Source organism: Apium graveolens, chromosome 4 (genome assembly GCF_009905375.1).
Source record: "Apium graveolens cultivar Ventura chromosome 4, ASM990537v1, whole genome shotgun sequence".
In the NCBI taxonomy this organism is placed as follows: domain Eukaryota; kingdom Viridiplantae; phylum Streptophyta; class Magnoliopsida; order Apiales; family Apiaceae; genus Apium; species Apium graveolens.
The window spans coordinates 307,265,218-307,292,073 of record NC_133650.1 but is presented as its reverse complement, the minus strand read 5'-3'; the positions used below and the strand labels follow the sequence as shown (position 1 = coordinate 307,292,073).

Genomic DNA, 26,856 nt, shown 5'->3' with positions numbered 1-26,856 from the left:
GTCTAAGTAAATAAACATAACAATATCTACTACTATCATCTATAAAAGTAATGAAGTATCTAAACTGGTCCTTGGTCAACACACCACCAAATTCACAAATATCAGTGTGTACTAAATCTAACAAGTCTGAATCCCTAACAACGTTATGAAAAGGTTTCCTTATCTGTTTAGCAGACACACATACTTGACATTTAGAATTCTTTTCTATGGTATATTTTGGAATCAACTCTAAGTTCATCATGTTCTTAAGAGCACCAAAGTTTAAATGACCTAGTCTAGCATGCCATATATTTGAGGATTCAATACAATTAACAGTAGAAATAACATTATTAATCAAATTTCCCAAAACGGGATCCGCATTAATAACAAATAAACCATTTGACAAGTAACCCTTGCCAAAGAATGTACCAGTGTGAATAAGAACTACTTTATTACACTTAAACGAAATTTCAAAACCACTAGAAACTAAATAGCTTCCACTTATTATATTTCTACGCATGTTGGGAACATGATGCACTCTCGTCAGAGATAGAATACGTCCTGAAGGGAACTTCAGATCCACGTTTCCAACTCCATGTACTTGAGCAACACTAGCATTCCCCATCTTCACAGTCAGGCTATGACTCTGTTGATAAGATACAAATAAACTAATATCAGCACAAATATGTACATTAGCTCCAGTATCTATCAACCATTCATTTGACAGATAGGTAGAAAATATCACAGGGTTGTAGGATACATACCGGTCAACGTTGGTTTCAGAAGCCATAGCCTCACCAACAACCATGTTCACTACAGGCCCACTTGCGGTTCCAAGCACAACATTTGCTTGTGCTACCTCGGTTTTCTTCGCTTTCTTCGTAGGGCAGTCCTTACTCAAGTGCCCAACCTGCCCACAAGACCAGCATGGTTTGTTTGCCTTGGGTTTCTTGGCCTTGTCCTTGTCACTCTTAGGTTTATTACTATTAGCTTTCTTAGCAAAAGCTTTCCTCTTTTGTCCTACAGTTGCTATGTTTACCTTCGAGGTACCGTGTTCAGTTGGCATCACATGTCCCTGTTTGGACTTATGTTGTTCTTGCACCGAGATGTCCAGCATAAGGTTGGTCCAGGTGATCTCTCCTTTCTGTCTTTTCAGGGAGAGAGAGAACTCTTCCCAAGACTTCGGGAGTTTTTCAATCACACTCATCACCTTGAACTTCTCCGGGAGATTCATTCCAGACTCCTTCAAAGCATGCACTATCATCTCGAACTCATGCACCTGCTCAGTCATGGACTTATTGTCCACCAGCTTGAACTCGAGGAACCTTGCCACAGAATACTTTTCAAGACCTTGTGAGTCAGTATTATGTGTCTGGTCCAGCTTCTCCCATAAGAGTTTTGCAGAGTAGGCATCAGAAGAATAGACATCAAACAAAGTGTTTGTTAGTGCCGCCAGAATGGCCGCTCTAGCCACTCCATCCTTCTCAGCCCACTTCGCAAAAGCCTTAACTGTGTCAGCCTTCTCTTGATCCACTACTGGTTTCTCATATTCCACAACCGGCCACAGACCCTTTATAGTCAACCACAGCTTCATCCTTTTCTGCCAGCGAGAAAAGCCAATGCCACCGTTGAATTTCTCCGGTAAACCGGTTAGTTCAACAGCCTGTGGGAAACTATAGGTGGTCCAATCAATGGCCCCAGCAGTTACACCCGAACTGCTACCACCACCAACGATAACCTCACTTTCGTTAACCATTATGCTAAATTCTAAATAACTAATAATCTCTTCAAGAATGTTGAGAAACTCACTAACAAGTATAGCAACATAGAGGCAAGTGTATAAAGAATTTAACAAGTTTAGGCCAAGACCACAGTTAACAAACAAAACATGCAGGTAAACAAAATCAGTAACTGAAATAACGAAGAGAGAAAGAAAGATGTACCCGAAACCATAGCTTTCAACAGTGACTGAAATAAAGGTTTACAGATACAAAATGCCAAGAAAATAATCACAGCTGAGTCACCAGGCCTTGCTCGAAGTCCTGGCTGCTCTTGAAGAGATTATTGCCCCCTACCTGCTGCGTTTGGGATGTGCGCAATATCTCCACCAGGATAAAACAGCTCGGAGTTTATGTTAACAGCAGCAACAAAACCTCCACTTCGACCAGCACCTCAGTCGCCGGAAAATATCAGCACTTCAGTTCTTGTGGGAGAGAAATGCAGAGAGGTTGAAGAGAAGAGATGAGAATGTAGTGTGTTGTATTCATTCAGTTTAGCCTCTATTTATAGGAGAGGAAAAATGAAACTGTCCACACACTTAATGTCTGAATTAAACTGCTCCATTAATGAAAAAATCAAAACTGATCAGATTTTGAATTCATAAATGAAAAAATCAAAACTGAACAGCTTTTGAATTTAAATTATTTGTAACAGCTTTTCACATTAACACCCACATTATTATCAGAACTTAAGTTAAGTTCTGATTCGACTCATCAGTACTTAAGTTCTGATTCTGATATCAGAACTTGTTAAGTTCTGATTTTATTCATCAGTTCTTAAGTTATGATTCTTATATCAGAACTTGTTACAGATCAGATTATTTGCAGGTTCAATATATTTAGACTACTTAGCCTATTTCAGAACCCAGCCCAATAATCCAATCACCGATAAATAAATTCGAATTAAAATAATTCTCAAATAAATAAAATCCTCGCCCAGGTCGCCTCGCGTACGCGAGACGCCGAGACATTCGCCCAAATCGCCCTTCGACCCGGTGCGTGGCGGGGCGGGGCGCGCGTGTGTGTGCGCGCGCGTGAAGCACACAACAACACAATGGACCATCACACACTTTAGTAGTTGTATACTACTCATGTGGGTAATACCATATAAAGCACACAACCCCCTTTATTTATTTCAATGTGGGACAAACATTCTCAAATTTTCCAAGCTTTTCCAAGCTACTTTCATCTCTCATTTCATATGGATTTCATTAAGAAAATTCTTAAAACCATACATGAAAAATTTAAGTTCAAATATCATTGAACAATTTCCAATCATTAGATTTTAGGATTAACATCAAGAACATAATTAAATTAAGCTCTAAAATCCTAATTTTCTAACAAATACCCCCGCCACTCCAATATATATACTCCCCACCCTTCTCTTTTCTCTCTCTTCGGTAAACCTCTCTTCCCTCTCGGTTCTTGATTATCCCATAGCCGAAATTCGATTTTAAACTCATATTCATCCTCCTCTAGTGATATATGTGTGTGTTTGTGTTTGCATGTAAGGGTTTGGTTGTGTGAGGGTTCGAAAGAGATAAACCCTTTCGGGTTTTGTTTAATTTGAGGTGTTCTCTTAATCTTTTACAGAAACTAACCGATCGATTGCTTGCATGTGATAGTTGCTGTGTTTTTTATGTACAAATAGGTGGTTTTGGGTTGGAAACCCCCGAATGGGGGGGCACCACCATGAAGCCACCGCCACCGGTGATGAACTCCGGTGAATCAGTGGTGAGTGATGATGTTGAAACCGAGCTCTATAATCCTTAAACTTGATTTTTGGTGTTTGTATGTGGTATTTTCTTTAAGACCCGAATGGGTTCTTGATTTTTTTTAAAGAATTAAGTTGATTTTATTGATGAAAATGATTTGTAGGTGGTTGTTTTTAGACATTATTGGATAGTTAGATTGATTAGTGGTTTATAGACTCAAATTGGTGCAAGCATGTTATAATTCTGATAATTTGTAATGTTTTAATTTTGATTTAAGTTTACAAAGGATTTTGGCTTGAGGACTTAATTTTATTTTGGTTTTCTTTGAAAAATGATTTAAAGGGATGAGTTTTGGCTTGAACTAAAGTTTAAAAGTGATTCTTGTACTTGCATAAATTCTTCGATTGTGTTTTGTTGAAAAAGCCGAATGATTCATTGTTTTGAAAGGGATTGATTCAAGATACTTGGTTGATTTGATTCTAGGGTATAGTGAAGTGAATGCATGTTGAGTTACTAGGGATTATTTGTTTGATTTTGGTTCGAATTATGTGAATTAAAAAGAAGGATTGGGTCTTTTAAAATGGTACAATTGGTCGTTATGACTATAGTATTGAGATTTAAGTAAAGTATAGACAATTGGTTGGTCGATTAATTTATCTTACTATAACTCGACATGATCTTTCTTATATATTGTCTCAGTTCATGCAGCCCCCGAGACAAGATCATTTTGATGCCGCTATTCGGGTTTTGAGATATATTAAGGGACATCTAGGCCAAGATCTGTTTTTACGAGCTAATAGTGATATGCGATTATATGCATATTGTGATTCTGAATGTCTACCTATTCAATTTCTCGGCGTTCAATAAGTGGCTATTATATTTTAATAGGAAATTCACCTATTTCCTGGAAAACTAAGAAGCAATCAACGGTGTCTCGGTCATCAGCTGAGGCTGAATATTGCGTTATGGCTTATGCGTGTGCATAGATTAAGTGGTTAAAGGTATTTCTGGCTTCTCTTGGCGTTCGTCATCACCGACCTGTTCAGTTATTTTTTGATAGTCAGGGAGCTATTCACGTAGCTACTGATTCAGTTTTTCACGAGCGCTAAAAAAATATTGACCTTGATTGTCATTTTGGACGAGAGTTACCACTACATCATGTTATTACATTGGCGCACATTGGGACCAAATTTCAGTTGGCAGACCTGTTCACAAAGGCCCTTGGTGCTCCAGCTTTTTCATTCTTACTGTTCAAGTTGGACGTTCGAGATCTTCACGAATATTATACATACCTTTATTGTTTCCTAATATAGTATGTGCTAATTAGATGTTGTCGAGTTTAAAGTCAGACATATATGATAATTAGGTAGCCTCCAAGTCTTAAGGCAAGTATATATTGTGATCGTTTATGGAGCAGAGGGCAAAGCATTGTAAACACATTCTTTACAAGTTATATCAGTGGTAATTATTTCATGATGGAACCCCTTTTCCATTGGGATATTCCAATAATCATCAACCTCACCAATCCCAAAATCAATCAAATGTCTCACCAATCCTGGAATATGTTAGAAAATGGAAAGTTTGAGACATATTTAAGAATTGTTCTTGATGTAATTTCCTAAAACTAATTGTTGGAGGTTATTCCTTGTAATGTGGACTTAAACTTTCATGTTTGGATTTAAGTGATTTTTTTAGTGTAATCCATATAGAAATTGAGGTAAAGTTAGTAGATTGAAATGAGTTTGTGGGTTTTGTCCCACATTGATTAAGAAAGAGGGGTGTAGTGCTTTATATAGTACCATGTGTAAGAGTAGTATACCAACTCTTAAGAAATGTGGGTGTGCATGGTGTTATTATGTGCCTCGCGCGCGCACACACACAAACGCGCCGCCTCGCCACGGCTCGGGTCGGGTCGAAGTGCGATTTTGGCGAATGTCTCGGCGTCTCGCGTACGCGAGGCGACCTGGGCGGGAAATTTTACTGCTTGTTTAATTAAAATATTTATTGACTTATTATATTATTTTAATATGAATATTGAATTTGTGTTAACAGGTAATATCGGTAATTGCTTATTAGAATTATAAAATCTGATTTGATGTAAATACTGATCAGGATTTACTGGTTTGACAAATCCTGACGCTGGTCAGGATTTGCTGAGACTGACAAATCCTAACGGCTGTGGCTAGTAAATACTGATGGCCTGGGCTGGATCAGGATTTGCTGTGGTAAATACTGATTATTACGTTTCTGATCCTGAGGGATATTCTATTAAATGCATACTAAGTCAGATGATTTATTTTAATTAATGTAATATCTTCAGTTACGTTTTGTTTTTGTATTATATACAGAACTAAACGTTTGAAAAATATATACTGCAATCATATACTTCTGAAACCCTAGCTGTTATTTCTCTCTCTCCTCCATAACATACAGATCATAGCATAGGTTTTCTGGGTGAACTGAGGTCAGGTCGCTGTTGAGCTTTACATAACTATGGACGAATTGCTCTGTGCTGTTGTGTCCTGGAAGTGATATTGCTGCAACCCAACATAGCGTAAGTGGGGAAATAATCTCTTCAAGAACAGTTTAGACTTCTCGAAGGTTAGGCGCCTCAGTTGTTCATAGTTCTTTCAGATTTGTTAAAACTTCTGTTAGAGTTAAATGTCCTATTCGATCTTTGTCAATTCAGTTACTGATTTATCTTGTTGTTTTGCCTTCGTATTTTGTTTTATTATTTGGTTTAATTGTCCGTTCTTGTTAATTTGTGATATATATAACTGCGTCATTGTTGCGCGTAGTGTTAATTATACCCAACATGATATTGCAATAATGTTGATATAGAAACAACTATTTTCTTAAAGAGTATACGATTTTGTTCGAACCTTACAGTACCATCTTAAGGTTTTTAATGCGATTGATTATTTAACATGGTATCAGAGTTTGACTCAGGAGGAGACTCGGGTTTGAGTCCTCCCAGCCCCTTTATTTAAATTAAATGTTTGTTATTGGTATTGGTATTGGTATTGGTAGTGGTATTTGTTATTCTCAATTGTAGCGAAAAGTATAGTAGAATTGAGGGGGACTCTTAAAGAGTATAAGATCATTATTCGGGTCTTTCTCTACTTATTTTAAGGTTTCAGTGCGACCGATTACTTAACATATTTGACGTAGTATACAATAATTTTTAAATGTTTTTTTAATTTAATGTAAATGTCAAACAAGTCCTTTAGCAAAAAGATAAAAATAGAGATGCCAAGTTTTTTGTAAGCCACTTTGACAAAGACGCTTGATTAGTGGATTTGTGATTGTCAAACCATTCATTTCGTTAAACTCATTTTTCAAAACTAATCAAAATTTTCTGGGTATTTACAAATTTGCTAATAAAACATCAAGATTAAATGTATGCATGCATCTCTATTTGATTTTCCTAATCACATATGAATTCTTGATCTATATCAACATTATAATTTTGTTTCCACAGGTTCCCATATTCATATATATGAACAAAACATGCCAGCTTCCGAAGCCTCTGCTGATTCTTCTTCCAGGTCGAGCTCCAAGAAACCCAAATGTAATGTTCACTTCTGCTCCATCTGTAGTTTCTTGATTTCTCTCCCATTTGTTTATGTAATTTTCATACGAAATTTTTGTTTTGCTCGGATTTTTGATGTTTCTTGATCCTTTTTTATCTTTAAAAGATATACCTGGTTGAAAACCATGTACCACAATATATGAAAATCATTGTTGAAAGTTTAATAATATGCATGAATGTTACATCTAGAAGCATAAAGAGAGCAACTTCAGTAGTTCAGTGTTTTCATAGCTTCAGTACCAAATAAATAAACGTCGCGCCCTGTGCACAAGTTTCCCGCTTTACCTTTAATGTCTCCCCCAGAGACTTAGCTCCTATCTTTATAAGGGCTTTTTAAACGTATATACTCTTGTGATTTTCAAGAACATGCATGTAGCATAGTAAATTTATCAATGTAGTTTTACTTTTTACAGAATTGGATTCATTTGTATATTTAGTGAAACATTCTAAGTTCTCGTTTTGTGATGTTAAAGGGCTATTACTAACAATCTGATACATATGACAGATTCTAGGTTTTCACAACAAGAGCTTCCTGCTTTTAAACCAATTCTAACCCCAGGATGGGTATGTTTTTGCACTAATCGTCTGTCAGACTATTACATTTTATGCTGCTAGCTGACTACCTTTAACACATACAAATTTCTCTCGTGACTTCAGATTATTGCAGTTTTTGTTATTATCGGCATCATCTTCATCCCTGTTGGCCTTGTCTCCATATCTGCAGCAAATCAGGTATTATATCGATTTTTTTAGTTAGCTCGTAGACGCTGATTACAGTTACAGACAACTAATGGTATTGAGAAAGGCTTGGTATTGGATAGGTGGAGGAAATTTCAGAACGGTATGATGATAAATGCGGTCCTTCATCAGATACAGAAAAGGCTCTTGAATTTATTCAAAGTGACAAAACTAACAAAACATGTGTCAGGACTTTGACAGTAAGTTTAGTTCCCTCATGCTAATTTGTTTCACTAATTTATCCCCACCCCATCTGAAATTCCTGATTTATGCTTTTCAGGTAAAGAAGAAAATGAAAAATCCCATCTATGTCTATTATCAGTTGGACAAGTACTATCAAAATCATCGTCGGTATGTCTTGTTATGCTGCTAATCAGATGACTGAATGTCTGAATCTGGTCCTTTTTCGTAGTTTGGTATTAAGAATGATATTCGCAATGAGGCAACACCTGCTGTTATTTTCAGACTTTAGCTACCTAGTAGTACAATGTTTGCTCATATTTATAGACTTGTATTTCCAAAATGTAACTAGACTTAGTAGACAATATCTCACTCCTGTTTATTTTCTCTTCAGTTATGTTAAAAGCAGGAATGATCTACAGTTAAGCGAGACTTCAAAAGCAAATGAACAAAAAGGTTGCGAGCCCATAATTAATTCATCAAATCCAATTGTTCCTTGTGGCCTCATTGCTTGGAGCTTGTTCAATGACACATACAAATTTTCTTTGAAAGACAAAGCTCTAGAAATAGACAAAAAAGACATAGCTTGGAAAAGCGATAAAGAAAATAAGTTCGGGTCTCAAGTTTATCCTAAAAATTTTCAGAGTGGAGGAAGTTTAGGCATTGGTGGAGGAAAACTGAAAGAGAATGTACCTGTAAGTACACTAGTCTTTGTTTTCCCATTAAAAATGATGAACTTGTGTTTACTCCATTAGTTGTAGCTTGTTTACAAGCTTAACTTTTGTTTGGATCATAAAAACTATCTGTGCTCAAATGGAACAGTTGAGTGAACAAGATGATCTTATCGTTTGGATGAGAACTGCAGCGCTTCCTACCTTCAGAAAGCTTTATGGTAAGATCACGGTTGATCTTGAAGCGAATGACGTTGTCACAGTCTCAATAGAAAACAACTACAACACCTACAAATATGGCGGTGAAAAGGTGCTTGTTCTTTCAACTACTACATGGCTGGGTGGGAAAAACCACTTCCTTGGCAGAGCATATGTTGCTCTTGGAGGAATCAGCTTGTTTGTTGCAGCATGCTTTACTTTTTTGTATCTTATGAAGCCAAGGTAAGTAAATGACACCTTTTCAACCGAATTTTAACGTGCAAATTCCTATTTTTTCTGCTTACACTGAGAAACTTGGATATCTGAATCAAAAGTCCAAGAAAAAGCATGTTGCACAGTTAGGACTCTGTGATTTTTAGGTTTAAGTGTGTAACGCAATACAATATGCATCATCTGCGTATTTCAGTGAAAGAGATTTGTTGCCATGTATGTAGAAGTTAAAGCAAAAATTGTTCCTTGTGCAGGCCTATTGGAGATCCAGCTTACTTGTCATGGAATAGATATCCCGGTGGAGGAATGTAAATGCACGAGATTGAAAGTCGATGTTCCATCTCATATGATGGTGGAGAATGGAACAAGAACACTGAAGATTAAGAAAAATGGTTCGTATCCTGTTTATTATGTACTGCAGATTACATATGGGCTGCATAAGGAATCGACCCTACAGGAAATTGCAGATGCTAAGAAATATGGTTCGATTCCTGTTCATTTTGTGTGCTAATATGTATCATGTAGTACATAACTGTGACTGATCCTGTGTAGTTGGTATATAAGTAGAGCAATTATGCACTGCAATTTAGGAGAACTTGTTATCCTACAAACTAAGAGACTCTGAAATCCCTATATCTACATGCATAAGAATTTTTAACAATCAAATTGTTCTGTGTAAAAGTAACAGAGAGATTTAAATACATCAGTAATTATTTTGTAAACAAAACAAATCAAGCAGTTTTTTTTCTTCCCCGAAAATTATTCAGACAACTAAATCCTACTGTCAACTACTATTACAATAGGAATCAGAACCCCTCTTAGGCTCCTGCTGTGATTCCACGGGGAAAATGTACCAAAACCGTAAGCTTAACTTGTACTAATGAACCTTCTGTCGACTAAACTATTGCACATCAGGAAACCAGACACGAGAACGAAGATCGTGCAAAAATGATTATGACCTCCGGAACAAAGATGATATGTGTAGTCCCAAAAATAGTCACCTGAAGTCCTGAACAACTAAAACTGTTGAAACCTGAAATAATGGTTTCAGTAAAAGTTCAGCCTTCTACGGTGTGACAGTAGGCGAGATAAAGAATCAACGTGGCCACCATTTTACATTTCAGAATCCTGAACTTCTGACTTTAGGACAAAACTGGGAAAAGCTAGAGTTATATCCCTGAAAATGATAACAAGGTAATATAATGCACAAGATCGTGATATTTTAGTTCATGACTCGCGATAGAAAAATTTATACTCACTTCAAATATGGTAGAGTCATGTTCTTTATCAACGAAGGATTTTTAATTACAAATTCCTTCCATTCTTCTTTATCAATTCTTCCATCCCCTTTTGTATCTGCATCAGTATACGTCTGTTCGAGGGCCACTAAGTTGTCAATAATTAGAACACGGGAGCATAAAGTTGCAGGTAGAATAGGAGAATAAACTGCACCTTATTCACAATAATTTCTATATAATCCTCTGAAAGTATCAGATCTGACTCATGCAAGAGTGCCACTACCATCTCCTTTAACTATTACAGAAAAAAAAAGCGTAAATGCATCAGTCAGAGAATAAAGGACACCAGAAGCAAACAAATCTTTGCAGAAAACAGGGCCCGATCAACAAAATTACAAAATGCACTAAAACCAAATGGTCGATTATCTAAAGCGCATGAAATAAATAATCTCCAAAATTTTGAACTTTTGTCGACCACATCACAATAAATTTTCTACTTCAAAGAAGGTAAAAACTAAAAAGAATCAGAGTCGAAGAGCTAGTAATATGCTTGCCTCTTCTTTCTCAATATAGCCCGTCTGCCTTAGATCGTATAATCTAAATGCAACTGCAGAACAAGTTCTCCAAATCAGAAGTTAAAATAAAGCTAGCACAGCAAAGTTCTTGATAGGGAAAATTCATCGTTTAAACAATTTTTATATGCCCTGAGAGTGTCAATCTTACAATCAATTTTTTCAGATACTGGGGCAACTGGATGAAAGATGCTCAATGACCGAACAAACTCCCCAAATTCTATAACTCCATTTTGTTTTGCATCGAACAAGTCAAATATCTGCATTAATACAAAAAATGCTGTCACTATCTATAGCAGTTTTTACTACTAACCAAGAGAAAGGGGTAATTTCTAAATGAGCAATTTTTTCTTGTTTAAAATAGCATACCCTGTCGGCAAAGAGATTCTTCCTATTTCTGTTCCTGAATAGCGCAAACTGAAACTCTTCCTAATGCCAGATGAAAAAACTTTGAGGTTCACAGACAAAAGATATCACAAACTAATAGAATGAACATATCTAATTTTATTTCACTTTTGTTAAATGAAATATCAAATTTTAGATACATAGAAAGTTGCAAGGTTAATAATCAATTTAATAATGCCGGAGATGTGACTTGCTGCTTCTTCTGAAACCCAGGCAATCATACCTTGTGGATGAGCCCGTCGTCAATAATGGAGCTGCTTAGTTTCTTGAATAGCTCGAGTAGAGCCTCTACTTCACTTACTGAAACTGCATAGATACAATATGTTACTCAGTAACAATAAACTCATGTAGAAGCATGCTCTACAGAATGTAAAACTAAATGGACCTTTTGTCATGTCTCAGATTTCCTCGGCTACAGGAGAACAAAGGAAATTTTAGCATACTTAAGTCTACTTATACGTATTGAAATGTGCATTCAATAATTGTATGTGTGAGCCTGAGCTATTTGGTTGTAACCGAGACATTAACACCACTCCATTAAACAGAACTTGATCCTGTGAAATGCAACGAGGCTATGCTCCTGCAATAGAGCTCTAAATAAAAAAAAAGCATATACTCACAAGATGTTTCAGATGCGAGAACAACTGGATCCTCGTAACCAGGTGCATATTTCGTTGTCTTTGAGGAAAAGCAACCCATCAAGCCGGCAACAGCATTCAGAAAAATCAAGGGCTAATCGAAAAATAACAACTGTTAAACTTTCCTGATACAAAAACAGAGAAATTTCTTCAAAATAATAACTTGGCATTGTAGATAAGAAAGAATAGAGCGGAAGTCACAATAACATACAAATAGATGAAGTTATTCGTGTTGCCAGATGCCTTGTACATCAAACAATTTCTTAACACATTGACAACAAAATTTCTACCAACTGCAAAATCCAAATTGTAATCTATTTGTAAGAAACTCTTTGCTATAATCATCAAAGAACTTCTTTTCATCAACAGAACTTGGCAACTAAAAGCGGAACGACAAAGCTAATGGTAGGACTTAGGAGTCGAGTTCCTGGTACTATTTATAATGATTTCATGTGAAGAACTTTCGACTTAAAACTATGCGTAAAAATAAAATAAACATGGCCTAATTAACACATCATTAGTCCATTACCACAGGTTGATGACAATGGCCTAATCAATACATCATTAGCCCATTAACCACAAGTTGATAACCATAAACAAACTACATAAATGCAAGGTGTGTAAGATTGTTCGGTAACTAAAAGTGTGAAACCTTTCTAAGGCCCATGTTAACAAACACAAAACAAATGAGGTTGCTACTACACTATAATATCTAAAAAAACAGGTCAGGTGTATATCCTCAGTTACACGCACATTCGATCATGGTGTGGGTGGCAGAGATCAAACTTGAGTCTTCTGCCGGCCAGAATTATGATATAATGTCAAGGAACCATTCGCTCTAAAGTCTCGGAAGACCATTTTCAGTATCTTATATTAATATTCTAAACATAAATATTGGTGAGAATAAATAATGGAACTGCATGCATGGAAAGTACTAACTGGGAATGGAATGGAAGCCATTACAATGATGAGAAAGAGACAGGGGAGGATAACCTGAGAAGTATGGGGGACGTTGGGAGTAGCGATGGCTTTGATGCAAAAAGATGCTTCACAGTTCACTACTAAAAAGTAGTGCTACGTACTTAAATTGACTACAAAATGCATGTATGAATGACGTGTTAATATTAGCCGGAACATGGTCGACATCCGGGTACTGGTTTTTTACCACTATCCTATCCAATCAGTCCAGTCAAATCTCGAGTCTTTTTATTAAGTAAGAAGTTCCGATTCTGAAATAAATCAAAGTATACTGGCCAACAGACTCCGAAAATATCAAATTGTTCACTTAGGGTAGTTTTTTTTTACCATAAACTGTTACAAATCCCCTACTTAAACTATCCAGTAAGGCCACAAGAATAATACCGGTTATATTCGTGTCCCCACCTTCCGACTTTTGTCTCATTACAGGATTGGACCGCTAGCATTGGTGTCCTCACCTCTAGCACCATGCCACACCTAGGATTCAATTCCGAGTCTTTTGTCCGAAAATCCCAAATAATTAAGTGAATAAACATGATATACAATTAATTGAGTGAATAAATATGATACAATGCCGGATAAACTTTTTTTTTTGTTAATCTGGTGTCCGGGTCAGATTTCGCATACCTCAACTAATCCGGGGACTAGTAGCACACTCGTACCCATCGAGCATGACAATCCACTTACTTGCGTATCACACAATTAATCAAGTGAATAAACATGATACAATGCCACATAAACTTTTTTTTTGTTAATCCGGTGTCCGGGTCAGCGCACCTCAACTAATTCGGAGAACTGCTAGCACACTCGTATACCGAGCATGACAATCCTTATTTCCGTATCTCCCGCAGGGTTCGAATTTGTGACCTGGGGGTGGTAAACTCCTAAAATCACACTCTAAACCAACTAGGACACCCGCGGTGGGTATGCGTGATAAACTTGATGATATGGAGCTTACATACGCAAAATCTGTAACCAAACCTGTCATTATTCCTCTGGGCCATTCTGGGGAGGAAAAGAAAAAGTTTAATAAAAGTCTGGTTTGGTATTTGAGTGCATATAGTTGTTGTTCTTGACTAAAATAAAGTAGCTTTTTCCGCTTTCTCGGAACAACTCTTTTTGTTGTTTTGGTTCTTTTTGTATTTTGAAACCTTGTTATTTTTGTTGATTCCTTAATAATACTGTTGAAAAAGCACTAAACAAGCATTGCTTAGCCACAAGCTATCCACTAACAATCTCTGCACAGGGGTCAGATTGGAGTATCAACTCATGGGTTTCCTGAGAGGCCATGAGTTGAGGCTGTTGAGCCAATGTTTAACACTTCTACTGACTGTATGAAAAATATGAGAAAAACTGGTTTCCCTGTATGCTTTTTTCAGAAAAACGCTAGAGGTACAAAATTGGATATATGCTGATCGATTATAAGTAACTAAATGTAGCGGATCCACGTGTACCAAAAATCAAATTCACATACTAAAATTTCATATCGTATTCGTGTTACATGCCTAATTATCGAGAGACCCTGCTATTATTACTGGCTTATAATTACAATCATTCATCTAACGGTTGTCAACTATATTTGAATCAAAAGCCCTCTTAGGCTCTTGCTGTGGTTTCACTGGGGAAATTTACCAAAACCATAACTTATACTAATGAACCTTCTGTCTACTAAACACCTGCACTTCTAGAAACCAGTAACTGAAACAAAAATACAGCAACATTGGTTATGACACACCAGAACCGAACTGCCATCTGCCGTCTACCTTCAGAACAAAGATCGTATGTAGTCCCAAAAATAGTCACCTTATGGCTTATAACAACTAAAACTGCGGAAACCTGATTCATGGTTAATGCTTTCTGTAAAGGATCAAGGTGACCACTAGTCTACATTTCAGAATCCTGAACTGCTGACTTTAGGACAAAACTTGGAAAGGCCAGAGTTATATCCCTGAAAATGATAACAAGGTAACGTTACAAACAAAACCCTGACATTTTAGTTCATGCTCGCGATAGAATTTTTTTTACTCACTTCAAATATGGTAAAGTCATGTTCTTTATCAAAGAAGGATTTTTTAATACAAAATCCTTCCATTCTTCTTGATCAATTCTTCCGTCGCCTTTTGTATCTGCATCAGTATACGTCTGTTCGAGGGCCATTAAGTTATTAATAATTAGATCAAGGGAGCGTAAAGTTGCAGGTAGAATAGTAGAATAAACTGCACCTTATTCACGATAATCTCTATATAATCCTCTGAAAGTATCAGATTTGATTCATGCAAGATCGCCACTACCATCTCCTTTAACTATTACAGAACAAGAACTTAAATGCATCAGGAAGAGATTAAAGGTTACCGGAAGAAAAAATATCTTTGCAGAAAACAGTAAAAATGAGCAAAATCCACAAAATTACAGAATGCACTATAAATTTTAAAACCATATGATCATTATCTTAAAAACAATAAGGCACACCAATTATCCTTTCATGATTTGTAATTTTCGAAGTTTTGTCAACTACATTACATCAGGTCTCCTACCAAAATGAGGGCACAAAGAAACAAACCCGAATTGCTTGTAATACTTGCCTCATCTCTCTCAATATAACCCGTCTGCCTCAGATCATATAATCTAAATGCAACTGCAGAACAATTTCCACAAATCAGTAAGTTAAAACTAGCAAAACACAGTACTTCATAGGGGAGATCATTAAAACAGAAATTTTATTCCCCGGGAAAGTCAATCTTACAATTAATTTTTTCAGAGACTGGGGTATCAGGATGAAAGATGCTCAGTGACCGGACGAACTCTCCAAATTCTATAACTCCATTGCGTTTTACATCAAACAAGTCAAATATCTGCATAACATATATCTGTCTTAGTATCACATTGAAGTTTTCTGTATTCTTATTCATGCCAGACAAACAGATCACTATCATAGCTTAAAAAGGAATAAAGATTCATTTTAGTAACATACCCTGTCGGCGAAGAGATTCTTCTTGTTTCTGTTCCTGAATAATGCAAACTGTAGCTCTTCCTACAGACAAGATGAAAATCCTGTTTTATTTTTTTCTACTAAGTAGTTACATAAAATTCAATCATAAACACATCAACTTTATTTAACTAGAAACAAGACTTGCAAGTTTTGATGATCTTTTTATATATGTCTAAGATACGACTGGCAGCTTCATTGGCAATCAGATGAACATACCTTGTGAATAAGCCCATCATCAATAATGGAACTGCTCAGTTTTTTGAATAGCTCGTACAGAGCCTCTACTTCACTAATTGTAACTGCATGCACAGAATACTTTACATAATCAATTTTATTTTTTGAAGCAAGATCTGCAAAATTTATGTGGAGGGACCTAACTGCATATTTTAAAGCTCCTTGACTAAAGGAGAACATGGGAAAGTTAGCATATTAAACTTATCAACTGCACACACAGTTGAATGTGCTTTAGTTATGTAGGTGTGATCCTGAGCTTTGTGATTTGATTTGAACTCGTTGGCCAAAAAAGTTGCCAATGATTCGCGGGGAAACACTTGTGTTTCCCCGCACAACTGAGACATTAGCACCACATTAGCACCACATCGATTAAACAAACTTGATTCTCTGCAATGAGCTTTGCTAATACTCTTTGAATAGAACTTGAATTCCACTAGGTGGAAATGAGAATCATCAATCTATACATCTTGTATATATATTTAATATGGTTGCATTGAGTACTTTAATTTGGAAAGGGTTGCTGAAAGTTTAAGAGAGCATATGCAACAAGCACACCGGAGTCTAGACATAAACTGGAACAAGTAGTTAAAGAAAGCAAATACTCACAAGATGTTTCAGAGGCAAGGACGGTTGGATTCTCATAACCAGGTGTACATTTCCTTGTTTTTGAGGAGAAACAGCCCATTAAGCTGACCACATTCAGAACGCAGGAGACCCCGATTGAAAATTAACAAGTATAAGAACTTTCTCAACCACCCTGTCACCGGAATTCAAATCACTACAATTAAACTACTTGATAGATAACCGAGAAGGGTGTGCAATTCGCAGTAAATATAAACAATCAGATGAAGTTCTTCCCGTTGAAAGAAGCCATCCGCATAAAACAATTACATAGCTAACTGGCAAAAATATTCTACCAATGGCGACATTCAAATTACTTTAATAATTAGTGTAAAGACAAAGTAATTAATTGCTAGGACTCTACATCAGTATCTTTTATACTGATATCAATTGAAGAAATTAAAAAAATAAAAGTATGCATAAAAACAAAATACAAATTGTCTAAACAATACATCAGTAACCCCAGCTTGACAACCATATTCAACTAGTAGCCAAAAAAGACAAAAAATATAGCTATCAGACCTCGAAAAATAGATTTTTATAGCCACAGGGTTAACAACACAAGCATATAAAAATCAGAATCATAAAATAAGAAAGAGGATGGAGAAATTTCATCTCTACGGAATAAAAGAAAGATACTAAAATGATATAAAGGTATACTACAACCACACATTGTTATTAACTTATTATCAAACATACAGAACTAGTTACTACCACTAAATTACTAAAAATGGGCACATCATACTACCTCAGCAAGCCTAACATCTCTCTGGGATGCTCCTCGAATCTTATACTTGTAACTACTACTTAAGGGAGGAACTTGTGTTGTGTTATACAGTTAAATGACTGTTTTTTTATGACAAAAGTGAAGATATTTTCGTAATGATATCGATATGGCATTGCTTTATCAGACATCAAGAACAGTTTTTCGAGCTAAAAGCAGGGGCACTAGTTAGACTTAGACTGGTGCTTCTTCACACAACAAAAATCTATTTTCTTCAAAAACTGTTCCAAGCTTATTAGCGGTTAAGTAACCAATTCGCTCAAAAACCTCGAGACAATAGAAGAAGACCTTGATTGGATCATGTAATATATTCACTTATTCAGCAATTACATTTCTTTCTAAATAAGAATAACAATTTTTTTCACACAGCATCTTTGTTGGCCGCAACAATGCCAAACTAATTCTCTATTGAAGCTCAGACACAATGTCAAAAAAATCTGTGCAATTAGTCAAAAATTAGCTGAATCTCGAACATTTGTGCAGGCAACTAATATAGAAATTATTTAATTAAATATGTCAAAATCCCAAGTCATATTTACATATCAATAACGCTATTGTTTTATTTTCGCTCGTGCTGAGTTAAAATCCCGGATCCGCAAATAAATCATAACTATCAATGTTAAACGAAGAACGAAAATTTGAAGATATTATATTGTAATATAAAATCCAGTTAAAACACCTTAAGATTTAGATGATTTGATTACTTAAAATAATAAAGCTTTGTTCCGCGAGGGTTTCAGATTCGACCAGATGTCATTCCAACATTCTCGTAATTCATTACGAACATGTAATAAAATTATAGCCCAAAAATATATGACGTGATCCACTCTTTCATTAAAAAATGAGCTTTTATTACTAAAGGAGAACATAATCATATTACTATCTCATATCAAACATATTTGGAGAAAAAAATGGTAAGAAACAACATGCAGAGAGGATGAAAAAAGAAAGAGTGGGGCTAACGGCTAACCTGAGGCAGCAGGGGACGTTGGGGCAGCTTTGATAGTGTAGCAGTGAAAACCTTTGCGTCTCTCTTTTCTTGTAATAGTAATATTCTTCCAGTGGTTACGAATTTCGAAAATCGTAATAGATATTGATAATCTGTTGATTTGTCGGGCGGTTGGGTTATTTTTGAAAAATCGGATTATTGCAGAGTAAACTGCATGTACAGAAACAAAAAGGTAGGGTCGATTCTAACACAAAATTAAATTAATTTAATATTTTTTAACGGTAAACAATGTTATAATAAAATTTTAAAATTTTATAATCGATTACTATCATTTACACTTAAAATATTCACATGAATTTATCAAAATTTACTATTCTTTAAGATAAAAAAATTATAATAAGCCCCTTAAATTTTATGATCGGCTTATAAATTACTATCGTTTACACTTAAAATATTCACATAAATTTATCAAAATTTACTATTCATTAAGATAAAAAATGTTATAATAAGATCCTTAAATTTTATGACCGGCTTATAAATTTCTATCTATTTTTTTATTAAAGGACTTATATGCCTTATTAATGAGTATTTATTCTTAACAACTATCGTAACTGAGCGTGAATCAAACGTTGAATTTGAAATTATTTCATTACGCACTATAAATCCCTATATATTGATTTAATTACATGGGACCAAAGTCCATGCGGAGACTTCCAACTATATTACTCCGTTGATACTTTGTCGGTCTCAATTTGCTTGTTTAATTTAATTTTTACATGTAATTTAAGATTTATTAACGCCATTGTTGCATTAATTTTTTTTCAACTGAACTTATTTCTAAATTAATAAAAAAATAAATTAAATTATAAAATTAATGCATCTTAAAATACGTCTAAAAATTAAAATAAATAAATAATTTGTGACCGAGAAAATACATGGTTGGAGTTGGATGGAAAGCTGGACTGACAGAGACGGTAAAATTTAATAAAGCATCCTTTATTAATTGAACTCCCATGAATCATGACAAAGACCGTAGTTTTCAATCACTAATCCCCAATGTACGGTTGCGTCTACTTCAATAAATTTATTCGTATCCAGACAAGTCAAATCTGGTTTTTGGTGTTATCTTTCTTTTTCGAATATTGGTCACGGTCAAGTATTATTAAATTTATTGCAAGGCGTCAAGGCCAATAGGATTTTGATATTTTATTTAATTTTTATTTCGAGCTGAGGTTTACATTTGCGTGACATTTTTTCAGTAGGGAGATCTTTTTGAAAGTGGACTTTTTATTGTTTTTTTAAGTAAACGGAAAGGAATATCGCGAGGGAAAACATGTTGCAAAATGTGGGTAGTAGTTTCACGTTGGCAAGTCAATTTGAGTTATAATTTGAGTGGACGAATGTTGCGTACGCGAAACGAGTGACACTTGGGATCCGTTCTTCTCCGAGAGAGTTTTTTAAGCCACTTTGAATAATTCAAAATGACTAAGAGATGGATGAGATATGATCATTCAAAGTTAATAATAGTGGAAATTTGTGAAAGAAATGAAAGTCCACATTGATTTTCCAAATAGCATACATAGCTTTATATAACAAAACTCTTATGTAGTGTTCAAATGTGTTACTTATGTATTACTCCAACACTTACGTGCACGCGCAAGGGGTGCAACTCTTGGGCTTTCGAGGAAAATTCGCGGCTTGTGAATCCTTCAAGCTTGCCCGAGTGTGCGACATGCATACACGAATGCAGCATAAAATTGGCTTGAATAATCGCGGACTAGTTTTGCTAAATTTAATTTCTACTGGGTTTGGGCTTTCAAAATTTTAATTCGTTTTGACTACGGATTATTAGAATTGATTTGATGTAATAATAATATGATTCAATTAGGGATTTGATTTATTAACCGACTGATTAATTAAACGCGTCTTAATTAATTACGCGTGAAGTAGCGCGCACGCTTCTCGAGCCTATATAATATTGTATCAGGCTTAGGATTATTTATTCATTCGATATACAACACACAGCCGCCTCCTAAACACAAACCCAATCCCCTCTTTGTTCTGGCGATAGTTTCTTGCTCCGTTCTAGTTCGCCGAAGGTGCTGTTCGTCGTCTTCTCATTTTATCGTGGGAAGCTAACGGCTCGCACATATGATGAGGGCTGTAATAGCTTTAAAGAGACAGTTATACGACTGGACTCGAGAACTTCTCATTTATATCATTTTTGTTGGTTTTTGTTATTCGCACACACTTATATTATATGTATTAATCGCAGATTGTGATAACAATGTTAAAGCTATTATTCTTTATTATTTGTGATTAATACATCTGTCTCTGCCTGTTTGTTGAGTAACAGATCTATAGAGAATAATACTCTGAACAATAAGATGAACACGACGATTGTTCCCAACGCACAGATTGTTGGATCTGATGGGGTTCACCAGTAAGCGCCTAACCCTAACGGACAGATCGCAGTGTCTTATGGGTGTCAGACACCTGTTGGACATGTGCCTGCGGGACATGTGCATGTGGGACGCACTATCAATGGACAGTTTAGTGTGCCTTTTGAACAAATGTCGGCAGGATCCGTTCCTCCGATTGTACCTGCGGTGCCTACTAGTGTACATACACCTATAGTATAGACACACGTACCGACTGTCACACCTATGGTGCCTGTTGTACCTGTTAATTATTATGCCAAATGTGCATGCGACACACGCTGATAAACCCGAGAAGTTCAATGGAACGAACGTCAAACATTTGCAGCAAAAGATGTAATTTTATCTGACCACGTTGCATCTGGATCGCTACCTGAAGGAAGAGGTACCATTGCTCACTGGTGAGAGCAACAACAGACTTTGTATGTTGTGGATGCTTGGAAGCACTCCGGCTACATATGTCAAAATTATGTGCTGAATTGTTTGGCCGACTCGTTGTATAACGTGTATAGCTCGAAGCCAACAGCTAAGGCCTTATGGGAGTCACTTGACTATAAGTATAAAACCGAGGACGTTGGGGCAAAGAAGTGAGTTGTTGGCCGTTTTTTTGACTATAAGATGACAGATTCTAAGACTATGGTCAGTCAGATGCAAGAATTGCAGGTGATCATTTATGAAATTCATGCTGAGGGAATGGTCATTAGTGAATCTTTCCAAGTTGCTGTTGTGATTGAAAAGCTCCCACCTGTATGAAAAATGTTCAAGAACTACCTTAAGCACAAGCGAAAGGAGATAACCATGGAGGATCTGATTCTCAGACTTCATATTGAAGAACACAATAAAGGATCTGCGAAAAAAATGAATGTTGCTATTGAGAAGGCAAACATGGTGGAGCATGTTGAAAGCTCCAAGCCCAAGAAGGCCACTTTTGGTAAAAGGGCAAAACTAGCACCCGAGGGAAGGATTTTGAAGTCAAAATTTTAAGGAAAGTGCTACAACTGTGATAAAGTGGGTTTCTGATTACAAGGAGCCCAAAAAGGCCAACAAGAAGAAGAAAGCAAACATGGTCGATCATATCTCTAAGGAGATGAGTGACATAGACCTATGTGCTACGGTCTCTGAAGTGAACCTAGTCGGCTCTAATCCGCGTGGTGCTAGTAGGCATGTTTGCTCAGACAATGAGATTTTCTCTAGCCTCAAAAGCTTTCGATGTTGGTGAAAAGTTTTACATGGGGAATTCAGCGACTTCTACCATTGAAGGTGAAGGCACAATGATTCTGAAGATAACCTTTTGGAATTATCTGATTTTCAAGAATGTACTGTATGTACCTGATATTCCCAAGAACCTTGTGTCGGGTTTTTTGTTGAATAAGCAAGGATTTCGTATTGTAATTGAGTCAGATAAAGTTATTTTATCTAAGAGTGGTATGTTTGTAGGCAAGGGCTATGTAATTGATGGGATTTTTAAGCTCAATTTTATGTCCAATAACGTCGATAATGATATGAAGAATTCTTCCGCTTACTTGCTTGAGTCTCCTAATTTATGGCATGCTAGATTAGGGCATGTTAATTATGACACTTTACGAAGGTTAAGTGTAAAAGAATACATACCAAAATTAACTATTGATTTAAAACATAAGTGTCAGACTTTTGTTGAGACAAAATTAACAAGATCATCATTTAAACGTTTGGGAAGAAAGACCAAAGTGTGAGACCTAATACATAGCGATATATGTGATTTAAAATTCGCTCCAACAAGGGGAGAAAATAAGTGTTTTATTACATTCATGGATGGTTGTACAAAATAATGCTATGTATATTTGCTGAAAAGTAAAGACGAAACTATAGATAAATTTAAAATCTATACGGAAGAAGTTGAGACACAACAAACTGAGAAAATCAAAATGATACAAAGTGATCGTGGAGGTGAATATGTTGAATCTTTTGGGGAATTCTATTCACAACATGGTATAATCCATGAGGTCACTATACCATACCCCTTCAGTCAAATTGAGTGGCTGAGAGGAAGAATCGCACTCTCAAAGAGATGATGAATGCATGTTGCTAAGCTCTGGACTTCCGGAATCGATGTAGGGGAAACCATCTTAAGCGCGAATAATATTTTAAATATTACTATGCGCAAGAATAAGGATGTAAGTCCTTATGATATGTGGAAGAAAAAAAACAAGTTACCAACTCCTGAAATGTGGGGGTGCCAGGAAAATGTACTGATCCCTACACCTAAAAAGGTGAAGATTGGTCCAAAGACTGTGGATTGTATCTTTATCGGATATCCACCATATAGCACTGCATATCGGTTTCTCGTGTATGATTCCAAGATTCCTAACATTCATAAGAATACGATTATGGAATTTAGGAATGCCTCATTCTTTGAGACGACGTTTCCTTATAATCCAGGAAACAAACCTCCTACAATGTCTAAACGAGCTCATGAGTCTATAGATGACAATAACGAGAGTGAAGAAAGTGAGGACGAGAATGTGGAGGTAGTGAGAAGGAACAAAAGACAACGTGCGGAGAAATCCTATGGGTCCGACTTTATGGCCTATTTGCTCGAGGAAGGTGACCTGAAAACCTATAAGGAAGCGATTACCACACCTGATGGGCCCATGTGGATATAGGCATTAAAAATGAAGTTGATTCAATTCTGCAGAATCATACTTGGGAATTAGTTGATTTGCTAAACGGTTGTAAACCGCTAGGCAGCAAGTGGGTTTTCAAGAAGAAGTTGAAAATTGATGGTACTATCAAAAAGTACAAGGAAAGACTTGTAATTAAAGGATACAAGCAACATAAAGGTCTTGATTACTTTGACACATATTTTCCAGTAACGAAAAATACATCTATAAGGATGATGTTTTCTATCGTTGCAATGCGAAATTTAGCAGTGCATCAAATGGATGTGAAAACAGCTTTCCTAAATGGAGATATAGATGAGGAAATATATATAGAACAACCTGAAGGGTTCATTGTCCCTGGACAAGAGAGGAAAGTCTGTAGACTAGTGAATTCATTGTGCGGCTTGAAGTAGGCGTCTATGAAATGACATGAAAAATTTGGTGAGGTCGTGCTGACCAATGGCTTCAAGATCAATGAATGTGATTAGGGCTGTCAAACGGATAATTCGGATACGGATCTGCCAATATCCGTATCAGGATCCGAATCCGAAAATTCGTATCCGTATCCGTATCCGAATCCGAAAATATTCAAAGAATAATATCCGAATCCGGATCCGAATCCGATTTTCAGTCATATTTTTTATTTTCACCAGAGTAGACTGTGCATTGAACCTTTTGAAGTATGAGGTCAAGCTTTCCCCTTCCTTCTGTTTCACATTGGCCAGTATGGTAACCGGTGGCGTATACTTCACCGCAGCCTGGAACTGAGTTAGAAACAAGGTTTTCATCTGCTCCCAAGAGGTGATCACTCCCGGACCAAGTTTTTGGAACCATTTTTGAGCCCCTTCTCTGAAGGTGGCCGCCAGGAGACGACATCTTGCCAAGTCAGGGACCTGATATACATCCATTTCAATATTGAAACGCCCCAGGAATTCCACGGGGTCGGAGTTCCCGTGAAAACGTAAGACATTAGTTGTGTTCCTGTATCATGCAGGCAGCTGCGCTTCCCTCACAACAACCACAAAAGGGATGGGGCTTGCGCAGTCGCTGTTACCCTACCTCCTTCAAGATGGTTGAGAAACCTTTTAAGATCGTTCACATTAAAGGTCCCTACTCCACGTATGGTTTGAACGTTGAGTTGTTGGGGTTTCTCCACAACTTGTTGTTGTTCCCCTGGGTTACCCCCCAGGTGTACCGGTGGATCCCGCCGCCCCTCGCCCTGAGGTTGCGGCTGTGGTTTGTTGTCATCTTGATTTTGAACATTTCCTTGCGCACAAGATTCCTCCTGACCACGTCTCGGTATCTCATTATTGTTTTGCAACCTTTCTTGAATTCGCACGACGTCCCGGTTATGAGGACGCGTCCTGGATGCACTGCCCGTAGCACTGTGGGAAGCTACAGGAACAATGATAGGGGCTTCTTCATTGGAGGGCGCGCCATCCCTGCTTCCATTTTATGGCGCCCTTCTGTGCCGGTATCCTATCCTTCCTCGTCTATTCCTCTGATAGCCTCGGCCATAATTTCCAAACCTTCCTCGCAGAGGGGCACACTCGTGCTCGCGGAGGGGCACGCTCGTGCTCGCGGAGGGGCACGCTCGTGCTCGCGGTGCCGCACCCCATCATCCCTTGGGTATGTAGGGGGCACACGCGTTGTATCACGAGGCCTCGTTTCTCCAGCGTTTCCTTCTTTTTGCCATTCTACCAGCAGCATTCTCAAATCGTCGTCTCCCAACCTTATGCCAATCCTTCTCTTTAAGGTTGAGAAATCCCTTCTTTCCTCATCTGGGTTCTAAATATCTTCCACACGACGACGCTCGTCCATCGTACGCCCAGACCCATGTGGGTGTGGTATAACCTGATTACCGAGACGAGGTCTTTCTCTACCATCAGTGTCCTCATCGAGAAGCTCTATAATAGGCTCTACATCATCATAATATTCCAAGCGCCGCGGAGTGATTCACGGGTTTTCTCCGCTGGCCTGGGCATCTCCCTCAACTACGGGTGCCTTCCCCACGACGGGGAAAATGACGACCCCTCTTCGTCATGCGGCGCTCCACCGTACTCAGCCTTGAGTGAAAATTGTTCAGAGTATCCCCCATGCGATACAGTTGCTCCAAGATATCAGCGTTGATGATGAATATCGGAGGCGTTCCTCCCACATCTGGAGCTGTCGGAGGATCTGCGATGTTTCTGGGCACGTAGGGTTCATGGCGAGTGTAGCCTCCGTCGCCTTCTCCTTCAGATCTGCTATCACTACCATCATAAGAACTTTCATCATGATTGTAAGACATCTTTTACTCCCAAGATTATGATCTTAATCAACACCTCTCCTTCTAGTGCCAATTTGTTGACGGAGGAATCTGGTAAAAACAAAGGTCGAGGTTTCTCACCGGAATTAAGATATATGACGGTGGTTCTTTGTGTTGGATTTTTAACGCAGCGGGGGCATGGTAAAACACTTTTACACATACAAAATCCAAATAAAAGCATATAAATCGTGAATAAAAATTCGAGGGATCGAATCTAACCTTTTAAAATAATTCGGAGACAACGATAAGAGATCCTTAGCAGTTGCTCCTCAAGTGTGAAGCACTCCACCGGTATCCACCAAGAAAACGATGTTAAGGAGGAGGAAGGAGGTGGAGAGAATCGGGTTTTCCAAATTTTTTTGGGTTTTCGGGTTCGATGTGGGTTGGAATAAAATAGGGTCTATAATAGTGTATTTATAGGCAAAATTTTCAGCTGAAATTTTTCCATAAATAATATTATTATTATCCCATTTATTATTCTCATTAATAATTAAAACACCTTTTAATTATTAATCCTTTTTCTAAACACTTTAGAAATAATTCTCTCTCTTGATTTAATTTCCAAAAATTAAATCCTTAATTAATAATATTAAGAACTTTTCTTAATTAATTTATAATCAATTAAATCTCATTTAATCAATTATTAAATTTACCAATTAATTATTTATTTCACAAATAAATAATTATTAGCCATTATTAATTAATTCCTTCACCATTAAATCATTCTCTTTTTATGGTGTGACCCTGTAGGTTCAATATTATGCCGGTAGTAGAAATAAATAATAATAAAACTATTTTATCATTATTTATATAAATTCTCTAATTTATTAAATATGATTAATTAATTAATCACATTTATTCTACATCGTGAGTGATGCTTCTCAACATATCGCGACTATCCGGATAATATGAATTCACTGCTTAGAATACCAAGAACCTGTCAGTGAATAGTTACCGTACAATAAACTCCTTCTACCCTAC

At 36.9% G+C, this 26,856-nt stretch overlaps 3 protein-coding genes across 11 annotated transcripts; 1 reads left to right on the top strand and 2 right to left on the bottom strand.

Annotated features, from left to right (window-relative positions):
* Positions 1–6,904: 6,904 nt before the first annotated feature.
* On the top strand, positions 6,905–9,469 carry LOC141721583 (putative ALA-interacting subunit 4). 2 transcript variants are annotated; one of them, XM_074524557.1, is made up of 8 exons: positions 6,905–7,043; positions 7,570–7,628; positions 7,722–7,796; positions 7,886–8,002; positions 8,083–8,153; positions 8,377–8,677; positions 8,805–9,094; positions 9,337–9,469. In XM_074524557.1, the coding sequence occupies exons 1-8, from the start codon at positions 6,983–6,985 to the stop codon at positions 9,392–9,394; spliced, it is 1,032 nt and encodes a 343-aa protein (XP_074380658.1). In that variant the 5' UTR covers positions 6,905–6,982; the 3' UTR covers positions 9,395–9,469. The 2 variants fall into 2 exon arrangements, with proteins under 2 accessions (XP_074380658.1, XP_074380659.1); XM_074524558.1 differs by lacking the exon at positions 6,905–7,043 and having other exon boundaries at positions 7,589–7,628; positions 7,870–8,002.
* A 246-nt stretch (positions 9,470–9,715) lies between these two features.
* LOC141721584 (calcineurin B-like protein 4) lies at positions 9,716–13,007 on the bottom strand. 3 transcript variants are annotated; one of them, XM_074524560.1, is made up of 9 exons: positions 12,929–13,007; positions 11,918–12,060; positions 11,521–11,603; positions 11,262–11,321; positions 11,044–11,152; positions 10,875–10,927; positions 10,535–10,615; positions 10,342–10,454; positions 9,716–10,259 (listed from the first exon to the last, which is right to left on the bottom strand). In XM_074524560.1, exons 2-9 carry the CDS (start codon positions 11,994–11,996, stop codon positions 10,196–10,198), a joined length of 642 nt encoding a protein of 213 aa, XP_074380661.1. In that variant the 5' UTR covers positions 11,997–12,060; positions 12,929–13,007; the 3' UTR covers positions 9,716–10,195. The 3 variants fall into 3 exon arrangements, with proteins under 3 accessions (XP_074380661.1, XP_074380660.1, XP_074380662.1); XM_074524559.1 differs by lacking the exon at positions 12,929–13,007 and adding an exon at positions 12,147–12,772; XM_074524561.1 differs by lacking the exon at positions 12,929–13,007 and adding an exon at positions 12,147–12,772 and having other exon boundaries at positions 9,716–10,235.
* A 1,343-nt stretch (positions 13,008–14,350) lies between these two features.
* On the bottom strand, positions 14,351–18,584 carry LOC141721581 (calcineurin B-like protein 4). 6 transcript variants are annotated; one of them, XM_074524552.1, is made up of 9 exons: positions 18,512–18,578; positions 16,743–16,893; positions 16,119–16,201; positions 15,885–15,944; positions 15,657–15,765; positions 15,496–15,548; positions 15,136–15,216; positions 14,943–15,055; positions 14,351–14,861 (listed from the first exon to the last, which is right to left on the bottom strand). In XM_074524552.1, the coding sequence occupies exons 2-9, from the start codon at positions 16,819–16,821 to the stop codon at positions 14,798–14,800; spliced, it is 642 nt and encodes a 213-aa protein (XP_074380653.1). In that variant the 5' UTR covers positions 16,822–16,893; positions 18,512–18,578; the 3' UTR covers positions 14,351–14,797. The 6 variants fall into 6 exon arrangements, with proteins under 6 accessions (XP_074380653.1, XP_074380652.1, XP_074380654.1 ...); XM_074524551.1 differs by lacking the exon at positions 18,512–18,578 and adding an exon at positions 17,506–17,630; XM_074524553.1 differs by lacking the exon at positions 18,512–18,578 and adding an exon at positions 17,280–17,478.
* Positions 18,585–26,856: the final 8,272 nt, after the last annotated feature.

Excerpts from the sequence above, each read along its gene's own strand:
- LOC141721584 (XM_074524560.1), bottom strand. The coding sequence starts at position 11,996 with ATGGGTTGCTTTTCCTCAAAGACAACGAAATATGCACCTGGTTACGAG. Across the intron at positions 11,322-11,520 it reads ACGACGGGCTCATCCACAAG|GAAGAGTTTCAGTTTGCGCT; the intron begins GTATGATTGCCT and ends ATCTGGCATTAG. Across the intron at positions 10,616-10,874 it reads GCTATATTGAGAAAGAAGAG|TTAAAGGAGATGGTAGTGGC; the intron begins GCAAGCATATTA and ends TTTCTGTAATAG.
- LOC141721581 (XM_074524552.1), bottom strand. The coding sequence starts at position 16,821 with ATGGGCTGTTTCTCCTCAAAAACAAGGAAATGTACACCTGGTTATGAG. Across the intron at positions 15,766-15,884 it reads AGAATCTCTTCGCCGACAGG|ATATTTGACTTGTTTGATGT; the intron begins GTATGTTACTAA and ends TATGTTATGCAG. Across the intron at positions 14,862-14,942 it reads ATGACTTTACCATATTTGAA|GGATATAACTCTGGCCTTTC; the intron begins GTGAGTAAAAAA and ends TATCATTTTCAG.
- LOC141721583 (XM_074524557.1), top strand. The coding sequence starts at position 6,983 with ATGCCAGCTTCCGAAGCCTCTGCTGATTCTTCTTCCAGGTCGAGCTCC. Across the intron at positions 8,003-8,082 it reads CATGTGTCAGGACTTTGACA|GTAAAGAAGAAAATGAAAAA; the intron begins GTAAGTTTAGTT and ends TATGCTTTTCAG. Across the intron at positions 8,154-8,376 it reads TACTATCAAAATCATCGTCG|TTATGTTAAAAGCAGGAATG; the intron begins GTATGTCTTGTT and ends TTTTCTCTTCAG.